The sequence below is a fragment of the Leopardus geoffroyi genome, chromosome C3 (assembly GCF_018350155.1).
Source record: "Leopardus geoffroyi isolate Oge1 chromosome C3, O.geoffroyi_Oge1_pat1.0, whole genome shotgun sequence".
In the NCBI taxonomy this organism is placed as follows: domain Eukaryota; kingdom Metazoa; phylum Chordata; class Mammalia; order Carnivora; family Felidae; genus Leopardus; species Leopardus geoffroyi.
Genome location: NC_059338.1, coordinates 9,373,511 through 9,399,024, shown reverse-complemented (window position 1 = coordinate 9,399,024; position 25,514 = coordinate 9,373,511). Strand labels below are relative to the sequence as shown.

At 48.8% G+C, this 25,514-nt stretch overlaps 1 protein-coding gene across 2 annotated transcripts; it reads right to left on the bottom strand.

Moving 5' to 3' along the window:
- Positions 1-1,379: 1,379 nt before the first annotated feature.
- MGST3 (microsomal glutathione S-transferase 3) lies at positions 1,380-25,429 on the bottom strand. 2 transcript variants are annotated; one of them, XM_045455420.1, is made up of 6 exons: positions 25,314-25,429; positions 8,136-8,259; positions 5,735-5,808; positions 4,903-4,960; positions 2,536-2,608; positions 1,380-1,629 (listed from the first exon to the last, which is right to left on the bottom strand). In XM_045455420.1, exons 2-6 carry the CDS (start codon positions 8,250-8,252, stop codon positions 1,493-1,495), a joined length of 459 nt encoding a protein of 152 aa, XP_045311376.1. In that variant the 5' UTR covers positions 8,253-8,259; positions 25,314-25,429; the 3' UTR covers positions 1,380-1,492. The 2 variants fall into 2 exon arrangements, with proteins under 2 accessions (XP_045311376.1, XP_045311377.1); XM_045455421.1 differs by lacking the exon at positions 25,314-25,429 and adding an exon at positions 10,382-10,627.
- Between the last annotated feature and the right edge of the window lie 85 nt (positions 25,430-25,514).

The following is a 25,514-nucleotide window of genomic DNA, read 5'->3' as shown; positions in this document are numbered from 1 at the left end:
ACTGAGATGGACCACCTGATTTGAAAAGCCTCCCCTGTTCAGACTTCAAACAAAGGTGAAAATGCCACGTCGCCCCCAGGTCTCCCCTGCGCTGCTTCCCTGGCACCTGGACTCGGTGACGAGAAAGGAAACCACCACGAGTTCTCCAGGCTGAGGTGCATCTTATTTAAAAAGCAGAAAACAAAACCAAACAAAAAACCAGAGTAGCCTATTCTAAATTCTTAATGCGTTATTTTTTTCCAAGTCAGGACCGAAAAAGAAACTCTGCCACTCATCATCATCATCATCATTTTCTAAATGATGTTTTAATGTAAAAACACAAGTTTCAGCTTTATGAAAACAGCCCTCATTTTCCTTATTTTGCTCCATGCTGGGGCAATCGTCTCATGAACTACGGTGGGCTATATGCCGTGACGGCCCAGTCTCCTCACCAGACGACCGGGTGGCCCCGGGGCGGCGCATGTGGCCATGGCTGACCAGAGCATTCCAGCCTGAAGGGACGCAGGAGTGCAACGGAAGAAGCATGGATCTTAGAGCCGGGCCTGGGTTCAGATCCCATCTCTGATCCTCATGGGTTATGGAGCGCTTGAAATGTGGCGAGAGCAACTACAGAACTGAGTTTTGTTTTATTTAAAGTTTATTAATTTCAGGGGTGCCTGGGTGGCTCAGCTGGGCATCCAACTCTTGATCTTGGCTCAGGCGATAGCTCACGGTTCGTGGGTTCGAGCCCCACATCGGGCTCTGCACAGACCGTACGGAGCCTGCTTGGGATTCTCTCTCTCTGCCCCTCGCTCCCGCTCTCTCTCAAATAAACGTTTTTAAAAAAAGTATTAATTTGAATGTAAGTAGCCATGTCGCTCACAGCTACTATACTGAACAGCACAGGTGGAGACACTGTCCATCTGTTAGTGGCGTTCACGGCCATGTTCGCTCAGGGGAAGCCCTCTCATTCTACCAACCGGCATCCCTCTCCAAGTCAACTAAACCTTCGAATTTTCCCCATTTTGTTGTAAGGTGTCTTTCTGCCTTTGGACCTGTGCAATCAGATCTTATATTAAGTTTCATACTCTTAGTCGTAAATAGCTTTTCAGCAATAGAAGCAATATTTAATAGAAATTTTAAAAAATCCTTGTTCCCATACGTATTAGCAAGTGATAAGATAATCTTACATCCTTAGGCTAGAAGACTTCCCTTCCTTGAGCCCCAGCTTTTCACGGCTGTGGCAGGATTATGAACGTATTACCACAAGCAGACGTTTTCCCAACTTCACATAAACAAACCCCCTCTGGGGGCGTGAGGAGGGGCGCTTACCTCTCTCGTCTAGTAGGAACAGGCTACTTCTTTTAGATAAAGACTCAAAAGGAAGCGATGGAGTCAGGTTTAGGTATGAGGCTGATGCCAGGTAGGTTTTTATTATATTTAGAAAAAAAAAAGTAACTGAAAATAAAAGTCACTCAAAATGAACGAGAGTTTTTAAACAGCCTATGATTCTTCAATGGCAGCATTTGGACCCCCCGCCCAAGCCGGTTTTAACCCAACCAAGATGCTGGAAGGCAGAACACACGGTTGTGCCCAGCAGGCCAAGGAGGGCTATGGAGCCGATGGCGCCCCGACTCCGCTTGCTGGGTTCTGTAACAGAAGAAAGGGAAGTGACTGGGGGTGTCCCCGAAAGGACAGTGCTTCCAATATCCACACGCCACCCTACCTGAGGCCTCTCGGGTTGCACCTCAACTGTCTGGTCTCACGAGGTCAACCAACCTCTGGCCGAAAGCTGTCAGGATGTCAGATACTACACGCAAAAAAACATGCCACGACTGGGGCACCTGGGTGGCTCGGTCGGTGAAGCCTCCGACTTTGGCTCAGGTCATGATCTCACGGTTCGTGGGTTCGAGCCCCGCGTCAGGCTCTGTGCTGACAGCTCGGAGCCTGGAGCTGCTACAGATTCTGTGTCTCCCTCTCTCTCTGCCCCTTCTCCTCCCCCCACTCACGCTCTCTCTCAAAAATAAATAGAAACATTTAAAAAATGTCACAATAGTATTGTTTGGACCTTAAAAAAACGATGGGGTAATAATCAGAGCAACTTTGCTCCAGGACCTTTGGGAGTGTTCCCCCTCTTTCGAAAGCACAGCCAAAGGAGTCTTCCTCCCCCTTCTCTCTTGGGCACACTACTGACAGTAGGGAATTAGGAGCGGGGGCTCTGGAGTCAGGCTGCCTGGGTGTGAGTCTGGCTAACTAGTGGACACTGGTAAGCGCTGAGCCTCAGTTTCCCCATCTATACAACAGGATAATATCATCTATATCCTAGAATTGCCATAAGGTTCGACACCATACGCAAAGGTCTTAGAGCAGCAAGTGACACAGAAAACACTCAGTAAAAACAAGTTTTGTTACTCTTGAAAACTTAGCAAAAAGAAGATACCAGACCTTTCACCTAAATGTCAAGTTACTTCCCCTTTTCTTAAAGCCCTGCTAAGAAAACTAGAGTCGCATAAGATTTGCAATTTGTTTCCCTGGCAGACGTCCGTGCGCACTTACCTCCTGTGTAATAACCATACGCGTAGAGAACTCGTCCCACGATCCAGGCCAAGCCCAAGCCGGAAGCTACACGCTAAAATAGAAGAGCTGTGTTAGGATCAGCATTCAAGAAACAGCCACACGTTCTTTAACATCTAGGGTTTTGATGGCACAGTGTGTTAAGAAAATAGTACTTTCCCGGTTATGGGAAGATACCAAACTTTGCGTGAGAGGGATGTTATTTGTTTCGGGAACATCAGAGATTTGTGATCCCTCTATGAACCCCACACAGACGGGAGAGGAGTGCTGGCCTCGATGGAAGGAGCCCCCCCCGCCTGCCCCCAGCCCTGGCTTGCCCTGGGGCACACACATGCTGGAGCACAAGAGAGGGAGAGGCAGGCCTGGGGCTCGAAGGGTGAACCCCAAGCCCGGTCGTCTCCCATGGGGCTGTGAACAGGAGGCAGCCTGGGACCCCTGCCCCCGCATCGCTCCGTGAGGCTCCCCGCCAGGGTCGGGGGGGTTGGAAGGGGGCTGTGCTGCGGCCGCACAGGGGCGAGGGGCTCCGCTAGAAAAGGTGGACGTGACGTGTGGTGCTGTCACCCCAGCACAGGAGGTGCTGGGAAGGGGAGGGGAGGTCTTCCCTTTCCCATTACGCCTGAGAGAGTAAAACTCCTGCAAGATGAAAAGTCCTACTGGGCACCATCCTGGGGTGACCATTAGGTCAGAAGGAGTCTGGAGAAAAAGGGAGGCTGTGCGGGAACGTGCAACATCGCTCGTCACGGTCTCCCAAGTGCACCACTGGGGGCAAGGTTAGTAGCTTAGGACTTTGTTTGTTTAGTTGATTTGGGGTAAAGTTCACAATCAGGTGCGTGAAACCACTAAAAACACAAACCCCAGGCCCGTAAGTCACCACGTGCAAGCTGGTCTCTGCCAGGTCGTGCCAGACTAAGGCTGCAGAGTTACCATCAACCTCGGACCCACGTACTCGTCGTCCTAGCAGTTCTCAGGGTATTTTAAAGACTGAAGCACCGGGAATGGCGTCTAGGGAAGAGGGACGGGAAAGGGGATGCGGGTGACAGCGGGTGACGCCTAGCTGGAGAGACCAACTAGTCTATTTAGACAGGCTCGTCCAGTCACGTGCAAGGATTGGGGCCCCTTAGAGGCACAGGAAGAAGTGTCTTCTCTAAGACAGCAGACGTGTCTCTGAAAACAATATGAACTTCAAGGCCACGGACTACAGGTGTGCCATTCTGGGAGCTTCTAACAAAAGCACAAGGCCCTTCAGGTACCGACCAGAGGCTCACGGAAGGCTGAGGACCAGAAACGCAAAGTGTCAGCACTCTGGTCAGAATTAAGGGGAAACTAGGGGCGCCTGGGTGGCTCAGTCTGTTGAGGGTCCGACTTCAGCTCAGGTCATGATCTCACAGCTCGTGGGTTCGAGCCCCGCCTTGGGCTCTGTGCTGACAGCTCGGAGCCTGGAGCTGCTTCGGATTCTGGGTCTCCCTCTCTCTCTGCCCCTCCCCTGCTCACATTCTGTCTGTCTGTCTCTCTCTCTCAAAAATAAACATTAAAAAAAAAAAAAAAAAAAAAAAAGAATTCAGTGGAAATTGGTCCCTGAAAGGGAACCTCGTTCTGTCCAGGTCAAGACCCACTGGCACCTAATCGGGCATAGACACACCTGCTTTATTTAGGTTAAGGTGAAGTGCAGAGCATTTCTCTGGCCGACAAGGCTCCGCTCGCCCCTCAGGCCACCTGCCCTTCTCCCTGTTCACCAGACAGACCTGGTGGGGCTCCTGCCTCAGGGCCTCGCTCTCGCTCTTTGTCTGGAAGGTATCTAAACACCTGCAGCACCTACTCCCTCACCTTCTTAACGTTTTGCTTGACTCTCACTTCCTTTGCTTAAATGTCACCTCCGCAAGCAGCACGATCCTCACGTGACCACCCCGCTGACAGGTGTCTCCCGTCAGCATCACCTTCTAGCCTAGTCACATGCTGTACCCATTTGATTTCTGTCTGTGACCCCAACTAACAGTAAACCAGGGACCTTTGCCTGTTTTGTTCACTGTTGTAACCCCAGGGGACCAGTAAATGCTTGTGGCCAATAACAACTTCGGACACGAACTCTCAAATTCGGATTCTTCTATTCTGCAGGTAGCTCTTTGCCCTGTGACAGTTACACAGTCCCCAAGAGGTTTCTCCTCACCTGTCAAAAGTGGGGAAAATTCGCCCTACTTTAAAGATTAGCTTTGTAAGAAGCAGCTGAATGCAATTCTTTTAAATAGACGTCGGTGATGTTCAGTACGCGTTCCTTTCCTGCTGTCTCTTCCTTAAATAGCGCAGCGAACTAAATCCAACCAGATGAAACCCCCCCTCCCTGGAAAAACTTACCGGGTGGTAAACACCTCCAACAGCTAGGAAAAATAAGAAAGGAGGATACACTTCCAACCTGGAATAGACAGAGAACTTTTTTAGAAAGGGCCCCACCGACTTACGTCCTGTAAAACGAAGAGCCCCTTACTAACTTGCCAAGTTAGAAACCTGAGAGTAAAACTGAACACGGAGGAGAGAGAGCAGCCCCACCACCAGGATCTACCCTCTCTTCTCTGCGTGGGAGTAAGGGTAACTCAGAACACACTGGGCAAAAGCCCTGGCTCTAACACGCCCACGAGGAAGGTCTTGGAGAATTTCAGTAGATTTCCTTCCCAAGCCCACAGCTGCCCCCTCCCCAGGGCTGGGAGATTCAAGCTCATCTCAGATAGGACAGCTTCCAAATGCTCTAGATGGACGATGCGATGCAAAAGACATTTTTGAAAAGATCATCCAGAACCTCGCTATGCTAACAACTCACAATATTTAATCTGCTCACATACATATTTTTACGACACTTTAATAGTTTTTATTTTTTTTATTTAGTTATTTTGGGGGGCGGGGGCAGAGAGAGAGAATCCCAAGCAGGGCTTCTCCACGCTGTCAGCCTGGAGCCCGATGCGAGGGCTCAAACTCACAAACTGTGAGATCATGACCTGAGCTGAGATCGAGAGTCGGATGCTTAACTAAACCACCCAGGCGCCCCTTTTTACGACACTTTCAGCGAGGTGCCTGACTATGATCGTTCTCACAGCTGCTACTCAGCACACAGTGGTAAAGGCCGAGGCGCTGGGCAGAAAACACGTACTCTACAGACACCGCCCCCCCAGCACCCGGCAGGGCCAGCACTCACGTGTTCTGGTGGGCGCGCTGAATGCAGTTGAAAAGGTGCCCATTTTCAGGGTCCGTGCTGTACATGGTCGGATACTGTGAAGACAAAGTCCGTGTGGATCAAATGGTCAAGAGTAGCACTCGGTGTTGAGTTACAATCAACCCTAAAAGATAACCTATCCTCAAGCAGCTTCTATTATGCCCTTGACAGCTGATCGCTTTCTGCTTAAATATCTGCAGGGAGAAGGGTCTCAACTCCCAGAAGCAGATCCAATGCATTTCTGTTAATACCCGGTGCGAGGAATGTAGGTCTGTGCCGTAGTTGCACAAGGGACGGAGGCAGCGCGTGTTGCAAACTCCGTGCTCTTGACATGGTGCCATCATGGGTGAGTTTCCAGTACCTCACAAAGACACCACAGGGAAATAGCTCCTTCCCCAGAGTGATCCAACGCCATAAGCTTTTAAGAGTTTCCTTAATGGGGGAACAGTAAGTGTGTGAGAATTTTCATGGACATGTCCATTAAAAAAAAAAAAAACGAAAATCAATATATGAAAACTTTAAAAGAAGCTCTAGTCGGAGAGTCTAATTATAAGTTGCTAAACAGAAATAGACGTTTAAATGTGCTCACCAGGGACAACCTCAGTAATTATCCCTTTTAGATCATCTGGAACTACATAAAGGGAGCATTTAATAGAGCTCCTTTTTATGTCCAATGTCTGAGCTCAGGCTAACCTCAGCGACACATGCTTCTTCACTATTTGGGAAACCAAATCACCTTAAGACATCACTTTTATTTATTTTATTTAAAAAAAAATTTTTTTTTAATGTGTATTTATTATTGAGAAACAGAGACAGAGCATGAGCCATGGGAGGGGGAGAGAGAAGGGGAGACACAGAATCCGAAGCAGGCTCCAGGCTCTGAGCTGTTAGCACAGAGCCCGACGCGGGGCTCAAACCTACAAACCGCGAGATCATGACCTGAGCTGAAGTCAGACGCTTAACCAACTGAGCCACCCAGGCGCCCCAAGACATCACTTTTAAAGTGGCACACCAGGAAATACTGTTGCCATTCAGCCCTCTCTAGCTTATTTTATTATTTATGTAAAAAAAAAAACAAACCCCAGGTATAATGGACATACCTTATATTAGTTTCAGGTGTATGATGTAACGATTCGATGTATGTATGTATTGTGAAACGATCACCATAGTAAGTCTAGTTACTATCTGTCGCTCCACAGAGTTGCAGATTTGTTTTTCTTTTGATGAGAACACTTAAGAGTCGCTTTCTTCGCGACTTTCAAACATGCAGTATAGAAAAATTAATTATAGCCACATGCTGTACATTTTAGCTTTTTTTAGGTTCCATATGTAAGTGAGATCATACAGTGTTTATCTTTCATTTATTTCACTTAGCATAATGCTCTCAACGTCCATCCATGTCACAAATGGCAAGATCTCATTCTTTTTTACGCCTGAGTGGTCCACTGTGTATATACACCACATCGTCTTTACCCACACATCCACCGATGGACACTTGGGTTACTTCTGTATCTTGGCTGTTAGAGAGAGTGCTGCAATGAGCATGGGGGTGCACATATCTTTTCGAGTTCATGTTTTCACTTTCTCTGGATAAATACCCAGAATGGAATAGCTGGATCATATGGCAGTTCTATTTTTAAGTTTTCTGCGGACCCCCCATACTGTTTTCCATAGTGGCTGAGCCAATTTACGTTCTCACCAACGGTGCGTTCCCTTTTCTCCCCATCTTCACCAGCTTTGGTCATTTCTTGTCTTTTTGAACACAGCCATTCCAACAGGTGTGAGGTGACAGCTCCTTGTGGTTTTGATTTGCATCTCCCTGATGATTAGTGATGATGTTGGGTACCCTTTGATGTACCTATTGGCCATTGGTATATTTTCTTTAGACAAACGTTTGTTCAGGTCCTCTGCCCGATTTTAAATTGTGTTGCTTGGTTTTTTCGCTATTGACTTGTGTGAATTATGTATCTTGGAAATTAACCCCTTATGGGATGTATGATTTGCAAATAGTTCCTCTCATTTAGTAGGTCGCCTTTTCAGTTTGTTGGCGGTTTCCTTTCCTGCACCGAAGCTTTTTGTTTTGATGAAGTCCCCCTTGTGGAACCCTCTTTAGAAAATAACTCTTCCCGGCACCTAGCTCCAGCCAAAAGCATCCTGTTCTTGTCCCAGCACACCTGGTCTTCCCACAGGAAAGACAAAGCACAAACAAGATGGAAATTGCTCCCCAGCAGGGCCCCTCAGTTCCCCGCCTTCCTCCTGCCGGAAAGGGGCAGCGTTTCCAACGGGTGTAGTTCAACTGCCACTGCGGACTGCTGGCGTCTCCCCTCTCCCTCCACAACTGAAAACAAGCTCTAGCCCCAGACAAGTCTACGTTCCCACTCACCTCCACTTTGTACTTCTTTCGGGCCTTGGAAACGTTCATGGCTAGATGAGCTACCATGATAAAGCTGGCGGCACCGGTTAGAACCACAAAACCATACTCCTTAGAGAGGACGGCCATGTTGGCTCTGTGGAAGGAAGAAGACATTAGGATACCAGCCGGCACGGCAGACACCCACAGAGGGAGGCCTGGAGCCGTGTGCGTCATTACCTGTAAAGGTATACCTAGACCACAAAGGTGTGAGTAAACAAGATGTTTCTAAGAGGCAGATGGAGACGTTCCTGTGTAGTATCACACAACAGAATTTACAAGTTACTCAGGTCTGGGGTGTCTGGCTGGCTCAGTCAATTAAGCGTCCGGCTCTTGATTTCAGCTCAGGCCACGATCTCACGATTCCTGAAAGTCCGGCCACCCCCCTCTGCCACGGGGCTCCGTGCTGATAGCTGGGAGCCTTCTTGGGATTCTCTCTCTCTCTCTCTCTCTCTCTCTCTGCCCCTCCACCCCAAGATAAGTAGACTGAAAAAGTATACAAGCATAACATGTTCTCTTCTGATGAACGTTACATTTACCAGATGCAGCTATACCTCTGCAGTAGTCATTGCTATAGAAAGATAAAGCTGCTAAAAACTATGTTTTTGAAAGAAAAGCTTAACGTGGCAAAATCCTAAAGGATATATTCAACTGTAGAGAGGGGGTATGGAGGGAGGGAGGAGCAGAGGGGGAGAGAGGGGGAAGGAGGGAGACGGAAGCAGGATATGAAACAGGAAGTATACCACGATTCCAAGTTCTTTGTTTGTATGTCTGTTGGCATGGGGGACACTGTGAGGGCAGGGGGTCGGGACTCCCTTTGATCCTGGGGCACACTCTGGTATAGCAGCGGAGGCATCACAGGTAGGAGACCCAGATCTAGTGCTTTGAAAGCAGAGCATGGCTTTGGAGCCTGTCACGCTGCGAAGAGACCCAGCTCTGGGAGGCTCAGGGGAGCCCAGGCTGTTCATCGAATCCTCACTCCAAAACTAGCCCGTGACATGTTCTGCTGCCTGCAACTCCTCTTGAAATGCATCAAGAAATGACAATATAAACCAACAGAGCCAAATGTTAACTATGGAACCCAGGTGGTGGCTATAAGGATGTTCAGTGTATAATTCTTCCAACGTTTCTGTGTACTTGGAAAATCTCCCCATGGAATGCTTGGAGAAAAAGCTAATCTCCGCATTTTCAGTGTTCTGCAATTTTAGCTGTGTTAGCCACTGTTTTGCCCCAGAAGAAGCGAGAAGAAACAGACTGGCCGTCAAGGAGAAGAAAACTTGGCAGCTGGGAGGAAACCCTCATCATCTCAAGGTAAACTCGTGCTGCCCCCCGACCTCTCTGAGCTTTGGTCACGGGATGGAGACGGGCGAGGACAGGCAGGACACAGGGAAGAGGCAGTGCTTCCTGGGACCCTTACTGCCCACCCACCGTGCACGAGGCTGTCCCAGGCAGGCAGCTCCTGTGTGTTCTGCACTCAGTTTACAATGTCCATCTCGAAGACAGGCTCGCTGCAATCTCGCCTGTAAGCCCGGGAGGGGCTACCGGGCCCCAAGGTGTTTCCAGCCACCCTGACCATACGGTGAGTTACCCCTGTGTCCAGAGAGTACCCAGAGGTGAAATCATGTGCCCAAGGTCTGAAATGGAAAGCATCAGAGCTGGGTTTCAAATTTAGATTCCAATTTGGTTCCAATGTCCCCTTTTAAGCTCATTTGCAAACTGAGAAGTGTCCCAGCACTTTCCTCAGTGTGGGATTTGGGGGCGCCTCAGTGGCTCCGTCGGTTAAGAGTCCAGCTTTAGCTCAGGTCATGATCTCGCAGTTCGTGGGTTCGAGCCCCACGTGGGGCTCGGTGCTGACAGCTCAGAGCCTGGAGCCTGCTTGGGATTCTGTGTATGTGTGGCTCTCTCTCTGCCCCTCCCCTGCTTACATGCTATCTGTCTCTATCCCTCTCTCTCTCAAAAATAAACAAACATTAAAAAAAAAAAATACGTTTTGCTTAGGTCTGAAAAATGACATTTGGGGCTGAAGTCCCCAAAAGTCTGTCCCCCACCTGCCACGATCCACGGTTCTTACCAGTGTCCCCCTCCTACATTCTTCATGGAGCTGCTCCGGAGGGGCGCCCACCCCACCTCACCCGGGGCGGGGGGGGGGGGGGACACACCCCCAAAAGCCGTCTGCATGACTCAGCATAGGAAGGGCCTCCTGGCCACCATGTCCCCACCATCAGGTATGGCAGCAGCAAGCAGTCAGGCTGCCCTCCAAACTTCCCTGCTCTCATTCTCTTGTAAATTAGTTGCTTCCGAAATTCAGAGTCAGCTTGCAGAGGAAGCTTCTGTACTAGTTATTAAAATAAAAACACAGGGCGAATTCCGAACGCCTCTTTGAAGATAAAAATGACCGAGCCTTCCAAACTATCTGATGTCCGTTGAGTTCAACACACTGGGGCCAAACAGGTCACTGAAAATGAAGCTGTCACTCGCTCGGTCAGAAGCCACCTGTTTAAGGACAATGAAGGAAGCACACTTGGCTTAGGTCACAGTTTACGAGTTGAGAGGCCTGGACCGAGAACCCCATCTCCAGAGCCTTGCCTTTTCACTTGGCAGAAAAGGAAATCGAGGTTCAGGTGGATGAGAAGAGAACGAAGACCAGAGCAGGTTTTAGAATTCTTCTCCGAATGCTCAGGCACAGGCAAAAGAGGAGAATTTCATGGCTTAGTCACTGACCTTGGAGTTTCTGGTTTGCAAGGGCTTGGGATACAAGCGGCTGAGTGGCAGGACAGATAAGCACCTCTTGGCTGAATGTTTCTGTGGCAAAGCAATGAACACTCAGGCGACTGCTCAAAAATTCACAATTAGGAATTAATATTTACTACTGAGCTCCTCTTGCAAAGGATACATGCAATCTGGGAGTTTAAACCTAGTAGGCTTTCACACTCTAGTGAAAGTTACCTTCCCCCCACCTTGCTACGCTGACTGTGGTATTAGGGTAAAGGGGGCAGGCAGAGCCGGGAACACAAAGTACCTCTGAAGGGCAGAGAACGTACAGGAAGGGGGACCCAGAGTCCAATGCTAGAGTGGGTGGCTCGCAAAAGACCACATGATCAGCTGTGGGACAGTGAGTGTGTCAGACAGGAGGAAAGTGCCTCCGCTCCCTGAGCCTCTCCCTGCAGGAGCCCTGGACACACCTGCAAAGGTGCAAGAGCAAAGTCCAGGAAGCCGCCTGTGGGAGGGGCCCTCCTGACACCACCTCACGCTCCCACCGAGTGAGGACCCCCGCCTCATACAGCCTGGCAGTCAGCACTGCCTGGTGTGATCGGGGCTAGACCAGACAGCAGCCAGTTACAAGCTCCCACGCGGGGCTACTGTGTTTGTCTGGCCTCTCCACGCCGCCGGGCACAGCCTGTGACTATTGACACCTGCAGAATAAACAAAGCAAGCCGCAACTCCAGGTGGCTTTCGGGAATCATGCCTCCAACTCACATAATGCTCGTCGTCGTCTAGCACAGAGCCAGGCATCAAGTAGGCGCTTAAGCAATTCAGGTTTCCTTTTGTTCCCCTCACAAGTATCTACTGAAACCTCTGAAGCAGAGAAAGAGGAGGTCAGAACACAGAAAAAGGCTCTGTCCCCACTGCGGTTTGAAAACAGAAATCCAGTAGGGACTGGAAAATGGGTAAGGCTTGTCCTTTACGGAGAGAATCAGCTTAATTCACTTAGGGTTCAAAAAAAAAAAAAAAACAACCCCGATCTTTTGCTGAATCCTTCTATTCAGAGGACTCGAGGGCAGAGACGGACGTTCCCACCCCTTAAAGATTGGCCTCTGGCCTCTGTGGGCTCAGGTGCAGGTGTGCACACTGGTGAAGTGGAGGCAGCTCAGTTCACAGTGGCCACACCCCAGGCAGCGGCAGCCACGCCCGAGGCTGTCCCAGCCTGGAGCCAGCAGATAGCCCCAGGGCAGTGGCTTCAGGACCTCTCCCGCACGAACATTCAACATTTTGTTGATTACATACCTGCTCTGTGTTAATAGCAACCCTTTTATTGAGGCAAGAAGATGAGGTTGTCTTGGGGGTGGGAGCTCTGCCCTAGACTTGGGTCTTTGTGGCACCAGATACACGGCACGTGGTGCCCAACCACCAACGCAGGTATGGGTTCCTTTGCAACCCACTTAGCTGTGTAATGGCATTTGTTAATTGTCACCCTCCAGCTGAATACATTAGAAGTTATAATTTGTATAAATAGAAATTTCCTTAGGTATGTATTTAAAGGTACCTAGTTTGCACTATTACACAGAGGGGGAAGTGTAAAATAGAACCATCTGGAGAGCAGCCTAACAACGGGCATGTTCTTGACATCGTTTGTGCCTTTTGATTCATTAACTCCACTGGGAACGTAGCTGGAGGTGACAATCAGAAACTCAGACAGATTTGGTTCAAAGGCATTCACCTGAACGGTATTTATAACAGCAGTGACAGAAATGGCACAATGACCAAGCAGAGAGGACTAATTAATGTACCCATAATACAGAATATTGTAGAACCATTAACAATGGTGCACGCACAAGTAAAGATGTTGAAACAGGCTTAACATACAGCATGTTACATTAAAAAAAAAAAACAAACACCTCAGAAAGTGTATACAGGGGCGCCTGGGTGGCTCAGTTGGTTGTGTCTGATTTTGGCTCAGGTCATAATCTCAGGGTTTGTGAGTTTGAGCCCCGCGTTGGGCTCTGCGCTGGCAGTATGGAGCCCCCCTGGGATTCTCTCTCTGTCTCAAAATAAAGGGGTAAACTTAAAAAAAAAAAAACACAAAACTATTAAAAAGAAGTGTATGTAGTATATAATCTTAGTTTTCTCAATAACAGAAGAGAAAATATCAAAATCATAAGCATAATTATTTCTAGATGCGTAAATTACAGATTTCCCTTTGCACTTTTCTATCAGTTCCAAAACGAGCAGACACATACCAAAAAAATTATACAGAAAGTGGCCTGACAATTGGGAATTGAGAAAGCAGAGGAACAGGCAATATGTTACGAATCCCGTCATACCGTCCTATGTGACTTCTAGGCTGACCCTTGTCACTTACCTGCTCTGTGCAGTGCACGGGACAGGGCTGCAGTTGTGGAAGGACACTGAACTCAACCTGGTTCTCACCTTCCTCGCTGTTGTGTCCTTGGGAACATTCCTCCCTGCATTTCAGCAACCTGGGCTTCCTTCTTCCTTAGAGGGAGACAAGGGTGGTGCCCACCCACCCCTGTGGGTGTCTCCAGGAGGAAATGGGGAAGCCATTAATGCTCAGCAGGATGCCTGACACGTGGTAAACTCTCAACAAATGTTCCGCATCGGGTTATATCACATATGTTTATGTTAATTTTGCCCTGATTCAGTTATGAAAGGGGATGCTTAACTAAGTGGCAATATACATTTAAGAGTTTATAATTTAGGACTGCTATTTTAAAACAGCAAACTACACTTCAAACGATATACGTTCACTTCTTGTTCTGAGCTCTTAGACAGCTGTGTTAAAATCTCGGAAAAGCAGGAGGTATTCAGGAGGAAGCAGGTTTGCAGCGCTGACCATGGAAATCAGCAAACCGTAGTCATGGAAACCCTCATCGCAGCAGCGGGAGAAGCTCATCCCTGTGTGGGTGTGAGCGGGCACTCACTTACTTATTCAAGTTTACCACTCACAGGTCCAGTGCTGGCGATGAAGAGATGAACACACCAGACTTTGGTCCCTGCCCTCATGAGGCTCATGTTCTACTGGGGGAAAAGGCAAATACAACACGTACCCAATTCCAGATTCCCCCCTTCCTAGCAGTGATCGGAAACTGGGGACAAAGGGGCTCCTGGGTGGCTCAGTCAGTTAAGTGGCTGACTTCGGCTCAGGTCATGATCAACACTGCTCGTGAGTCCGAGCCCCTTGTCGGGCTCTGTGCTGACAGCTGGGAGCCTGGAGCCTGCTTCCGATTCTGTGTCTCCCTCTCTCTCTGCCCCTCCCCCACTCACGCTCTGTCTCTGTCTCTCTCTCAAAAATAAACATTAAAAAAAATTAAAACAAAAAAGAAACTGGGTACAAAAATACCCTTCAAAATGAAAGTGAACGTCTTGGAGAAAGGCAGAAATAGGACAGACGCGTTTCTGTTCTTCCCTCCCTTATGAGTGTTTCAGAGGTGTAAGCTTTCAGTTAACTGTTTCCGGAGAGTTCTGGAGATGAGTCAAAAGAGTTTTTGAAAGAATATTAACTTGAAGGCTTAAAAGAAACCAGATTTTATTTTTAATGGAATTACTTATCACTCATGTAAAAGCAGAGATCCTTTCGGAACTTTACTCCTAACAGACTGTTTTCTGATTTGTCTGTTCGTATGGGAAAATCCACAGGAGCAGAGACAGCAGGAATTCTGGAGTCAGATGGATGTGTGTTCAGACACTGGCTCTGTGAGCTTGGGAATGTTCTCTAATTTCTCTACAAAACGGAATACTAACTACGTACTTCACAGGATGGTTTAAGGAATTAACTGAAATGAACTAGGTAAGCATCTGGTATGAGCATTTAATAAACGTGGGTCCAAATACGGAGGCATCTTGTAAACACTGCTAACAGTGCATGTCTGCCCACATAAGTAACACTTCCTAAATAAGGAGATACTGATTTTTCTACAAATCAGTTAAGGTACTCCGACTTAGAAACTAGTGCTGGGGCGCCTGGGGGGCTCAGTCGGTTAAGCGTCCGACTTCGGCTCAGGTCATGATCTCACGGTGTGTGAGTTTGAGCCCCGCGTCGGGCTCTGTGCTGACAGCTCAGAGCCTCGAGCTTGCTTTGGATTCTGTGTCTCCCTCTCTCTCTGCTGCCCCCCACTCACGCTCTGCCTCTCTCTCTCTCTCTCTCTCAAAAATAAAAATAAACCTTAAAAAAAATAAAAATAAAAAGAAATTAGTTCTGAGACCATTTGAAATAGATTCGAATTTGGAAAAAGGCTGTTCTCTGTAGATTCCCAGTGTGGACAGCATAATGTGTCTAAGAACACTTAATTCACTTACTCAGTCACAACATGGAAAGCACTCACTAGATATGCCAGCACTGCAGAAGTGTGGGCGACACAGCAGTGGACAAGATGGGGTCCCCCTGTCCTTTAAGGAACCGACATTCTAAGGAGGACAGAAGACTGACCGGAAACATGCCAAGGGATCAATAAATATTTGAGACATTTAAACTTACACAATCTCATATGTCAATTATATCTCAGTTAAGACCAGGAAGACCTCCTTGCTAGGGCAACATTTGCAGTGACACAGGAATGAGGAAGAAACACCAACAGGACATTTCGGGGGTGGGGGGCAGGGAGAATATTCAAATCAGAGAAAGCAGCCAGTGGGTGCCTGGATGGCTCAGTCCGTTAAGTGTCCGACTTTGGCTCAGGTCATGATCTCCAGGTTCGTGAGTTGGAGCCCCGCAACAGGCTCTCCGCAGTCAGCCCAGAGCCCGCTTCGGATCCTCTGTCCCCACCCCGCCCCCCCCACCGCTCCTCCCTACTTGCGCACTCTCTCTCAAAAATAAATATTAAAAAAATAAATAAATTTATTAACAAAAAGAAAAAGCGGCAAGTGCAAAGGCCCTAGATGAGGGAAAGCCCGGCACACTGGTGGGCCAGGAAGGCAGCCGATGTGGCCGGGCCCCAGGAGCTGATGGGAGTGGTAGGAGATGGGGTTAGAGAGGACAGACACGTCTGGATTATGAGATGGACTCTACGAGCAGAGTTAACAGCCATCACCTGCTGGTTCTCCCTCCAGGGACTAAGCTGAGAGGCAGAGAGGAGGAAAGGTGTGAGGGAGACTGTTATGTGTTAACAGAGGAAGTGTCACCTGCCAAATGCTCTTGGCTTTGGTGAGTGGGACCCCTTGACTGCCAGGTTTTTGTTTTTTAAGTTTACTTATTTATTTTGAGAATGAAAGAGAGTGTGAGTGGGCAAGGGGCAGACAGAGAGGGAGAGAGAATTCCAGCGCAGAATTCCCGTGCTGTCAGCGCAAAGCCCGACATGGGGCTCGATCTCACGAATCGTGACATCATGACCTGAGCCGAGGTCCAGTCAGACACCCAGCTGAGCCCCTCAGGCGCCCCGACAGCCAGGTTTCAGGGCAATGGTAGAAAGTGGAAGCCCATGTGTCGAGGGTTAAGAAGCAGTCTGTGAGGCAATACATCTCCGGCAGCCCTGCTCCTAAATTTGTTCCCGCTGCCCGATCCTGGTCCAGTGTTAAGTACTCCCCCTTCCTCCATGACACCTGCACTCCTGACCGACCTGCATGGGCTGCAGGCTTGCCTTTGAATGTTTGCACATTTTGTTGCGCGCTCATCAGTGAGCTATTATAACATGTACCTTGCATACTGATCAATGAAAATAGTACACATTTCCAAATATGCTCCTTGAGGGCACAGAATCTGTCTCCTGCTGACGTCTTCTATAGTTACTTCCATGAAGACGGAAACTCGATACAGTGCTGTCTTATGTTCTAGGTCAGTGGTTCTCAAACTTTAGCAGCATCAACGTCACCTGAAGCGTTTGTTAAAACACGCCCCACCCGCAGGTGGGGTCTCAGATCCCGCGGGGCTTAATGGGGCCTGGGGATCTACATTTCCAACAAGTTCCTAGACGATCATGCTGGTCAGGGACCACATTTTATGAACCACTGTTCTAGGCAAAGATACAGTTTTCGGGAGGTGTTGATTTTATCCAATCCTAAAACCACTGGTAGAGTTCTGTCTTGGCGGTCCTATCTTGGCGGTCCACATTCTACCAACATCCTTGGAGGCTCGTGAGGGGCCCCCTTCTCTACAGCATCCTTAAGAACCCGACGGGCTGATGAGACCAGAGGATGTTCACAATCACACACAGAGGATGTGCCTGTCAGGAGACTGCTTTCTTCTTTCAGCTTGAACAGAGGGCTCAGACCAAACCAACACAGGTAGGTAAGACAGCTCAGTCTCTTCTGAGACTTCTCTTGTGAGCCTAACCTGGGACAGCTCGTAGATTCCCAGATCTCTCTTTCATGGTCATGATCACTTGCCAGACCAGATTTTCCCACCAGTCAAATGAGTCAGAGTTGAACACTCTTCATCTTTCGAGAGTGGTGGTCATTATGGTCCAGGATGAGCTCTTCAGATGATCGCTTCCAATGTCACGGGTCAAGTGTCCTGCAAATTCTAAACAATCGGCAACATGACTTCAGATGAAAGGCCTATTTAAGGATCCAGTGGGACCTCCATCTAACTCCCCATGGAATTCTTCATCCCATATGGCCGAAATAGCAAAATGGGGAATAATATTATCACTACATCCTGAACATCTACTTTAAGACCTACTGCTTCTCCTCTGTCAGGCCCATAATAGAGTTAACATAAATTAACAATGTCCATAATGATCCTACGTGGTAGTTACTGTTATCATCCCCGTTTTACAGATGGGGAGACTGAGGCAAAGAAGAGTTCAGCAACTTGTCCAAGGTCCCATAGCCAGTGAGTACGGAGCTGAGGTCTGAACGTAAGCAGACGGACAGCGAGGTCTAGCTCTTTGCTACTACATCCCTCTGCTGGGTTTGCTCCTTACCAAGGAGTTCGATTGCTTTCTCCCCCAGCCAGGGAGCAGTGAGGAGAGTCACTTCTGCAGAACTCCCGCTCAGGGGCATGACTGGAGCTGCACTGCAGGAGCAGAGCTGGGGAACAGAGCCAGGGCACGAGAGCCCAGGAGAAGGGAGAGGTCGATCCACGATCTTTGTCATACTTAACATACAGGATGGTGTTAGCTGCGCAGACAGTTTCACTTCTTCCCTTTCCATTATGGAAGCCTTTTTCTTTCTTTTGCTTGCTTGCTCTAATTAGAACTAAAACAGTGGCTTTTTTTTTTTTTTAAAGTTTATTTATTTACTTTAAGAGAGAGAAAGCAAACTGAGAGGGGTGGAGAGAGGGGAGAGAGAGAGAATCCCAGGCAGGCCCCACACTGCCAGCATGGGGCTCGAACCCATGAACCATGCGATCATGACCTGAGCCCAAATCCTGAGTCAGACACAACCGACTGAGCCACCCAGACGCCCCGGAACCAGGACAGTGTTGAACAGAAGTGACATCTTTATCTTGATCCCTATCTTAGAGGGGGAAGCATTCCAGCCCTTCATCATTAAATATGTTAGCTGTGAGTTTTCCATAGATGCCCTTTTTGAGAATACTGCAGAAACCTAATTATTTCTAGAATATATTAAAAAAAATTTTAATGTTTATTTTTGAGAGAGAGAGTGTGTGTGTGAGCAGGGGAGGAGCACAGGGAGACGGGAGACACGGAATCCAAGGCAGGCTCCAGGCTCTGAGCTGTCAGCGCAGAGCCCGAACGTGGGGCTCGAACCCACGAACCGTGAGATCACGACCTGAGCCGAAGTCGGACGCTCAACCGACTGAGCCACCCAGGCATCCCTAGAATATATATTTTTTTAAAATGGCAACACTTGCATTTGTAGCTTTTTTAATCTATCAGAGTATTTAATAGGTGAACATGGTTTTTTGAGGACATATCAAGGAGAGGAAAGAAAACTGGGAACAGTATTTTAAGCAGGTGGGGTACGGGCCATGAGGCAGCAGAAAAGCCCAGGGGCAGATTAGAGAACAAGGGTGCCCAGCGCCCTGGTAACCGGTGGGGCCACGGGACAGTGGGGGGCAGGAGCAGGGGCAGCACTGGGGCAGCAACGTTCAGTGCAGCCAGTGAGCGGGCACCCTGGCGACTTTAAGAAAGCCACAAGGCACCCCTGCAAAGGCTCCCCTGGGAAGGGGATCAAGCTTGGGTTTGGAGGAGAAGACGCACTCCACGCTAGTGCCTGAGTTAAGCAACACGGATTTTCATTAGGACCTCTGCCCGAGGTGGTCCCTCGAGGACTTTCCCAACAGGCGTGCTGGAAACCTCACCACCCCAGTGCATACACGCGGTTCAACCTTCCTTCCAGTGCCTGCTGCCGCCACCCTTCCTGCCTTATCTCACTGGGGCAGGGGTTCCTCCAGTTACAAGGATTACCCAGAACACGTCCTGAACCACATTCATCAGAAGGCTCCTGGGGTAGAGCTCTCTTTCACTACTTACTCAAGTCCCTCTGGGCGGCCAGCGAAAATCCCCCAGGGCGCAATCAACACGGTACAAATGGGGCAAAAGGCAGGCTTTACAGATTTGGGAACCTGCCTCAAATTATTGCTTCTGAGCCATGAAGTTACATTAACTTATCTTTGCTTAAATTAAAAAAAAAAAAATGTTTTTTAATGTTTATTTATTTTTTAGAGAGGGAGAGCTAGAGCTTGAGCGGGGGAGGGGAAAAACACAGAATCTGAAGTAGGCTCTAGGCTCCAAGCTGTCAGCACAGAGCCCGACGTGGGGCTCGAACTCACAAACCATGAGATCGTGACCTGTGCCAAACTCAGAGGCTTAACTAATTGAACCACCCTTAATTGTGGCTCTTAATTTTTTTTTTTATTTTTACTTGAGAGAGAGTGAGTGTAAGAAGGGAGGGGGCAGAGGGAGGGAGGGAGAGGGGGAGAAGTGGTGGGGGGGAAGAGAGAGAGAGAGAATCTGGACGTGGAGCCTGACACGGGGCTCCATCCCAGAACCCTGGGATCATGACCTGAGCTGAAATCAAGAGTCGGACACTCAACCGAGCCACACGATCTTCAGCTAAATGAAATTAATTAGATTAAAAAAAGTTTTTTTTAATGTTTATTTATTTATGAGAGAGAGAGAGACTGAGAGAAAAAGAGAGAGAGCAGCGTGGAGTGAGAATCCCAAGCAGGCTCCACACTGTCAGCCCAGAGCCCGATGCGGAGCTCGATCTCCCGAACCATGAGATCATGACCTGAGCCGAAATCAAGAGCCGGACGCTTAACCAACCGGGCCACCCAGGTGCCCCTAACTGTCTTTTTTAAGGGAGAAAGGATTTCACCTTTCAGCTTTCTCTTTGCCCTCAAACAAGCAGATAAAAGCCAGCCTGGACCATGGTAACCCCTACTTCCATTCGCAAGACCCTTCTCCTCAAATTGTACTGTAATTTCTCAGTGGTGTCCTTTTTTCTACACGCACGAATGGGACGAAGATAAAGCACTCCCAGACTGACTTGGAGCTGTTCCCCAGCCTTTCCTTAAAATTCTCATTTGGCTCCCTGTGCTATTAATCCAATCTTCCTTACATATGGCCCCTTATCTTATGTGGCAAAGACCACCATTTTCACAACACTAACCCCAAAGACGGTGACTTTAAGGGCTGGTCTGATCGTCCCAAATGGACTTCCATAAGTCCCCGATGCCGGAAGGTGGTTCAGAAACCTCTGAGGCCGCTCTGGGTGTCTGGTTAGCCTGCTTCAAGCTCCCCCGGGTAGCTGCCCAGCCTCCCCTCTGCCTCTAGGTGTTTCTACAAATGAACGGTTCTCCAAATCATCTCAGGCAGGGCAGCTGACCCCTCCTGAACCCATATAAAGCTCAAGAACCTGGAGGGAAACAACACAAAAGGCATCTCCTGTTTCCATGATGGGAGAGAAAAGCGTCACAGGATTTCTTTTCGTCCATCCTACACTTTCAAAGTGCCAGTTCTGGACGCTTCTACGTTACACAGATGATAAGGTCTGTGTGAGTGTCTAAGTTTCACAAGACGGCTAGATTTTTAAAGTGCATGGACGTTTAAGAGAAGGAATAATAACCCAGGTGAGGAAAAATACTGCCCACGGCTGCATTGCACATTTGGTAGATAGGTCTCCGAGGGCTAAACGTGAAGTTAGCTGAACGGGCATACCATTACGTATCCAGCACTCGGTCATTAACTCAGTGAGGGGAACAGCAGAGGCAGGTCAGAGTGGTACTTCCCCAGCATCTCATGTTCTTCGATTCCTCGTCAATGTTCCTGGGTGAACATTTGGAAAGTGGAAGCTAGCTATCAGTGAGCAGGGTAGAAGATCTGTGCCCTTTAAGAGATAAATGTGTTATAATCCAAATGTATTCAGCTTTATAGTTAAACGGCCACTGTCGGTGCTGAAAATAATTAATACCTAACTGCGCTGACCGGGAGTGGGGGAGGGCGGGATCAGCGTGATGGCCAAGTTCCTGGGAAGAGTTCTGTGTGGGGCGAGTCTGCACGGACACAAATAAACCCCAGTAAGGCCAAGTGGGCTAATTATCCGCTGTCTTCTCTGGAGTCTGACTTCTGTATGAAAAGACACTAAAGACACATGCCTGAATGGAACTGAATCTCCCCTGGAAGAAAAAACTGTTAATTCAGCTCCTCAGGAATCTAAGAAGAGTAGACTGTAACAAGACAGGGCAAATTCTAGGTAAGCCTGCTGGTGTGATGGCAAACCTTCTCAGATTCTTTTTTTTTTTTTTTTCCAACGTTTATTTTTGGGACAGAGAGAGACAGAGCATGAACGGGGGAGGGTCAGAGAGAGAGGGAGACACAGAATCGGAAACAGGCTCCAGGCTCTGAGCCATCAGCCCAGAGCCCGACGCGGGGCTCGAACTCACAGACCGCGAGATCGTGACCTGGCCGAAGTCGGACGCTCAACCGACTGCGCCACCCAGGCGCCCCAAACCTTCTCAGATTCTTGACACAAAAGGCTCTATGGGGCGAGAGTTCCTTGATGTGTCGGCACCTCACCCAGAAGCCCTGGGTCATGCTGGCCCATCTGGAACAGAGCCCCCTGGGAGACGTCATCCCAGCGACAGGCTGCGGGACATCTCCCATGGTCTGAAGGCGCCGACCTCAGAGGACAAGGGGAAGAATGAGGAGAAGCCATGGGACGCGCAAGAAAATAAAAATCTCGTAGCAACTCATTGTGGAGCTGATTTGATTAAAGTCAATGTAGGACAAACCATTTCACCTAAATGGAACGCTTGCCTTAAGCCCACACCTACCACCTTATTCAGTATTGCTTTGGAATGATTCCTTCTCTGAATTATCCCCCACTACATACTGACAATATGTGAGGTGCGCAGGGCTACGAGGGCGATCGAGACTCAGAGAGAAGGTCTTGACCTTCTAGAAGACACAGTGAAATGGATGGAGACCACATAGAAAGGACCATGAAGCAGGAGGGTAACAGATTGAGAGCAAGTCTCTGAGGACATAAACTGTGATGTACGAGAGAGAACACAGGGAAGGAAAACAGCAAGCACACGACAGACAGGAAGGGGAAGCTGAGCATCAGAGAGGTTAAGTAATCTTGCCCAAGGTCACACAGCCATCGCAGAGGAAGCCTGGACTCATACACAGCCAGACAGCCTGGCTCCTGAGTCTGTGCTCTCAACGCTTGCCTATACTGCCTCTTAATGAGAATGGAGAGCAAGTTTGACCACACCTGATCTCTTTTGCAATTTTTCTATCTCCCCCAAACTGTCTCCGGAGCATAAAATATATTCATAGGAATAGAGAGCTAATAATTAACTCCAAGTCTTTGACTGATTAAAGCCTCAGAACTTTCTAATTGGAAGGAAAAAAAAAAAAAAAACAACCTTGGAAAAGATCCAAAAAGTTACTTGTTTTTAAATTTCTTTTAATGAATGCAGGCACTGCCGGATGACAAGAGGAGAGATTATGGGAAGGGAAAACTTCCTCCGCTTTCAGGTGCACAGGTTTGCAAAGGAGCAAATCAACGGCGATTGGCACTTTTCATATCATGATTTCTACATAACCTGTGCCTTAACTGGCATTACATAGGAACTGAATGGAGGTCATGGGGAACCTAAGCCCTGACTTCCACAAGAGGAAAACAAAACTCTCGAATGAGTCACTGTGACACCAGTTGGATTTTCCATCACAAAAAAACTGGGCAGACTGTAGTTAATTCCTAGCAGCTGCTGGGCCCTTGCTAGGGTACCAGACATTCCGGATGAAGGGACCCACCTGGGCTGCTGGCTCCTGCCTCAAACGGGAGTCTAACTCTTTGTACCTGACAGTACTTAGAATGAAGCTCGTGCCCAAACCATCCACGTTGCTCCGGCTGGAGAAGTAAAATACCACTTATCAAAAAAAGAGTGAGCTAAGGCACCGACGTATTAGAACCCGAGTTCCAGTTAATGAACGGCTCAACTCTGGAAAGAACTCAGAGGGTAAACGGGGACTTAAAATCTCAAATGCAGAAATCCCTTAAAGGTATTTGCAAATGTTATTTGGAAGGTCATGTAATTTTCCCGTCTCCTCGTTGCTGTTTTTCTCCTCACCAAGACGGATAGGTAGGTAGACGCTGCAAGAGACAGTGAGGGAAGGAATTCTCCTTCCACAGTAGTATCCTAGCCTTACTGCTGAACTCTTCTCTTTCAGGAGGACGGTATACTCATTAGTATTAATGAATTCAGCTGCGTAACTGTAGCAATATGGAGATTCTTTTAAACATTGCTTAAAAATGGTCCGTGGTCGATTGTGGTTCACAGCGGTATTCTGTATACAGATTCAGAATATTTAAATATAAATATAGGGAACGATATGTTTAAATACAGCTACCTGTGCATGCAGTAGGCACTAACTGCATTTTGACAGCTTGGTCATCCACTTCATTCCAGATTGTTCCAGGGGCTTTTCAGCATGTCTCTGGATAATGGGGTAAAGCCTTTTCTTTCATGGATGTTCAGTCCCTTTGCTGTCCTCCAGGTTAGGAAATTCCCTTTCATGACTGTGTCTCTTCAGGACTCTAGGCCAGCAGGAGGAAATCTAAATTAGGGGGAAGACTGCCATTCTCCAATTTTGTTCCCTCATCTAAAGCAGCCCCTGGCGTGCACTTTCTATAGCTGGCCACAGTATCCCTCTAGCAGATCTGTTTTATATATAGTAACATCGGTTCAGGGAAAAAAAAAAATTGCTCGACAATGTTCTATTTCTGTAACACTGTGTCACTTTGGAAGCTTAACAGAACGTCTTCCCATGGGTAAAAGTACTTCTTTGGATTTCAGGTGTTAGTTTCAGTTAATTTAGTTACATTTAACTGCAGTGAGAATAAACATTCTTGAATCCCTGACTAGGATACTGTGCTCTTAATTACTGAATTCATTAAACTAAAACAGACTTGGAACTCTGACCAGTAACCTTGGGTGAAACTGCAGGCTCCCGGTGATCTACAGATTTCCCAAGAGAAGCCCTCGCTGCAGCTCCCACGCACAGAGGAAATCTCAAACCTGCGGCATTCCCACACGACCACGCCTAGGACCACAGCACCCGCAAAGAGCCATACGTCTGCACAGCAGTTGTGTCCTTCCCTCTAGGACTCCTTTTCTCCAGTCGAGGGACTGGAGAAAGCCCCAACTCCTTTCCTACATACCCTCTTGTCTCAGCTTTTCCTTTACCTCCTGTCCCCACACCCACTTGTCTCCTAAGCTACAAAGTAGCTTGTAAACTCGTGGCCCGAAAAGAGGGATAGCACAAGACACAACTTCGGGGAATGACTCACTAGTGAGTTCTCCAGCCCCCTTTTCACCGCCCTGTAGCTGCCCCACCGCAGTGGCTCTGGGGCTCCCTGCAGTGACACAGATAAGGAGGAAAATGCTCTGAAATCCAGTGCAGAACCGTCCATAAAGAGTCCTCTTCCCCTGCGGAGTCTCCTGCTCTCAGGCAGCCGTAGGAAATGACCCATTTAAGGGTTCCAGTACTAATGGACAAACGTTTCTATGAGGGAGAGCGAAAACAAACTCAATTCCCTGGGAGGCTCTCCCCGAGGGTTCCTAGCAACACATCCGCAGCAGGCGCAGGGCTCCCGGGGCACTTGTTACCGATCGGGCCTGCACCGCCCACCGCCCCTGCAGTGTCCTGTCCGCCCAACCTCTGCACCAGAGGGGCACTTGGCAAGGTCAGGTGGGCTCTGGGAGGCAGAAACAAGGAGCGCCGGGTCTGCACAGCCCCGGGAGAGGAGGAGAGGAAAGGAAGGAACTGAAGGGCTGACCTTGAGAATCTTCCTGCCTGACAGACAGCGAGGTGGGCCCCATTTCGACACTCCAAACCTATTCCATCAGGGGGGAGAATGCAGGGATGGTGGAAGGCAAGGGGAATGGAAAGGTAGACAGAGGTGTACAGACCAGAAGGGGGAAAAGGAGGGCGTCCCTAGTCAGCTCGGGATGGCAGAGGGGGCCGGCGCTCCTCGCTGTGCGTTGGTGTCGGCACTCACCTGGATCACCTTCGCTCGGCTGGTGCAGACCGCAGCTTTGCAGCGAAGTGAAAGTGCCGCGCCCTTGGCCACTGGCAAGGAGGGGCGTGGCCGGGACCAGGCCCCGCCCCCGCCAGAGCCCCCGCGAAGCCACGCCCCCAGGGCGGGGCATCCGGCGCACCTTCTGAGTGTGGGCTCCCAGCCCCAGGTCAGTGATTAGGC

What these genes read in the sequence shown, in the direction of transcription:
- MGST3 (XM_045455420.1), bottom strand. Translation starts at nt 8,252, where the DNA reads ATGGCCGTCCTCTCTAAGGAGTATGGTTTTGTGGTTCTAACCGGTGCC. An exon ending in GAAAGAAGTACAAAGTGGAG is followed by an intron (nt 5,809 to 8,135) that starts GTGAGTGGGAAC and finishes TTGTCTTCACAG; the next exon opens with TATCCGACCATGTACAGCAC. An exon ending in CAGCGCGCCCACCAGAACAC is followed by an intron (nt 4,961 to 5,734) that starts GTGAGTGCTGGC and finishes TGTCTATTCCAG; the next exon opens with GTTGGAAGTGTATCCTCCTT.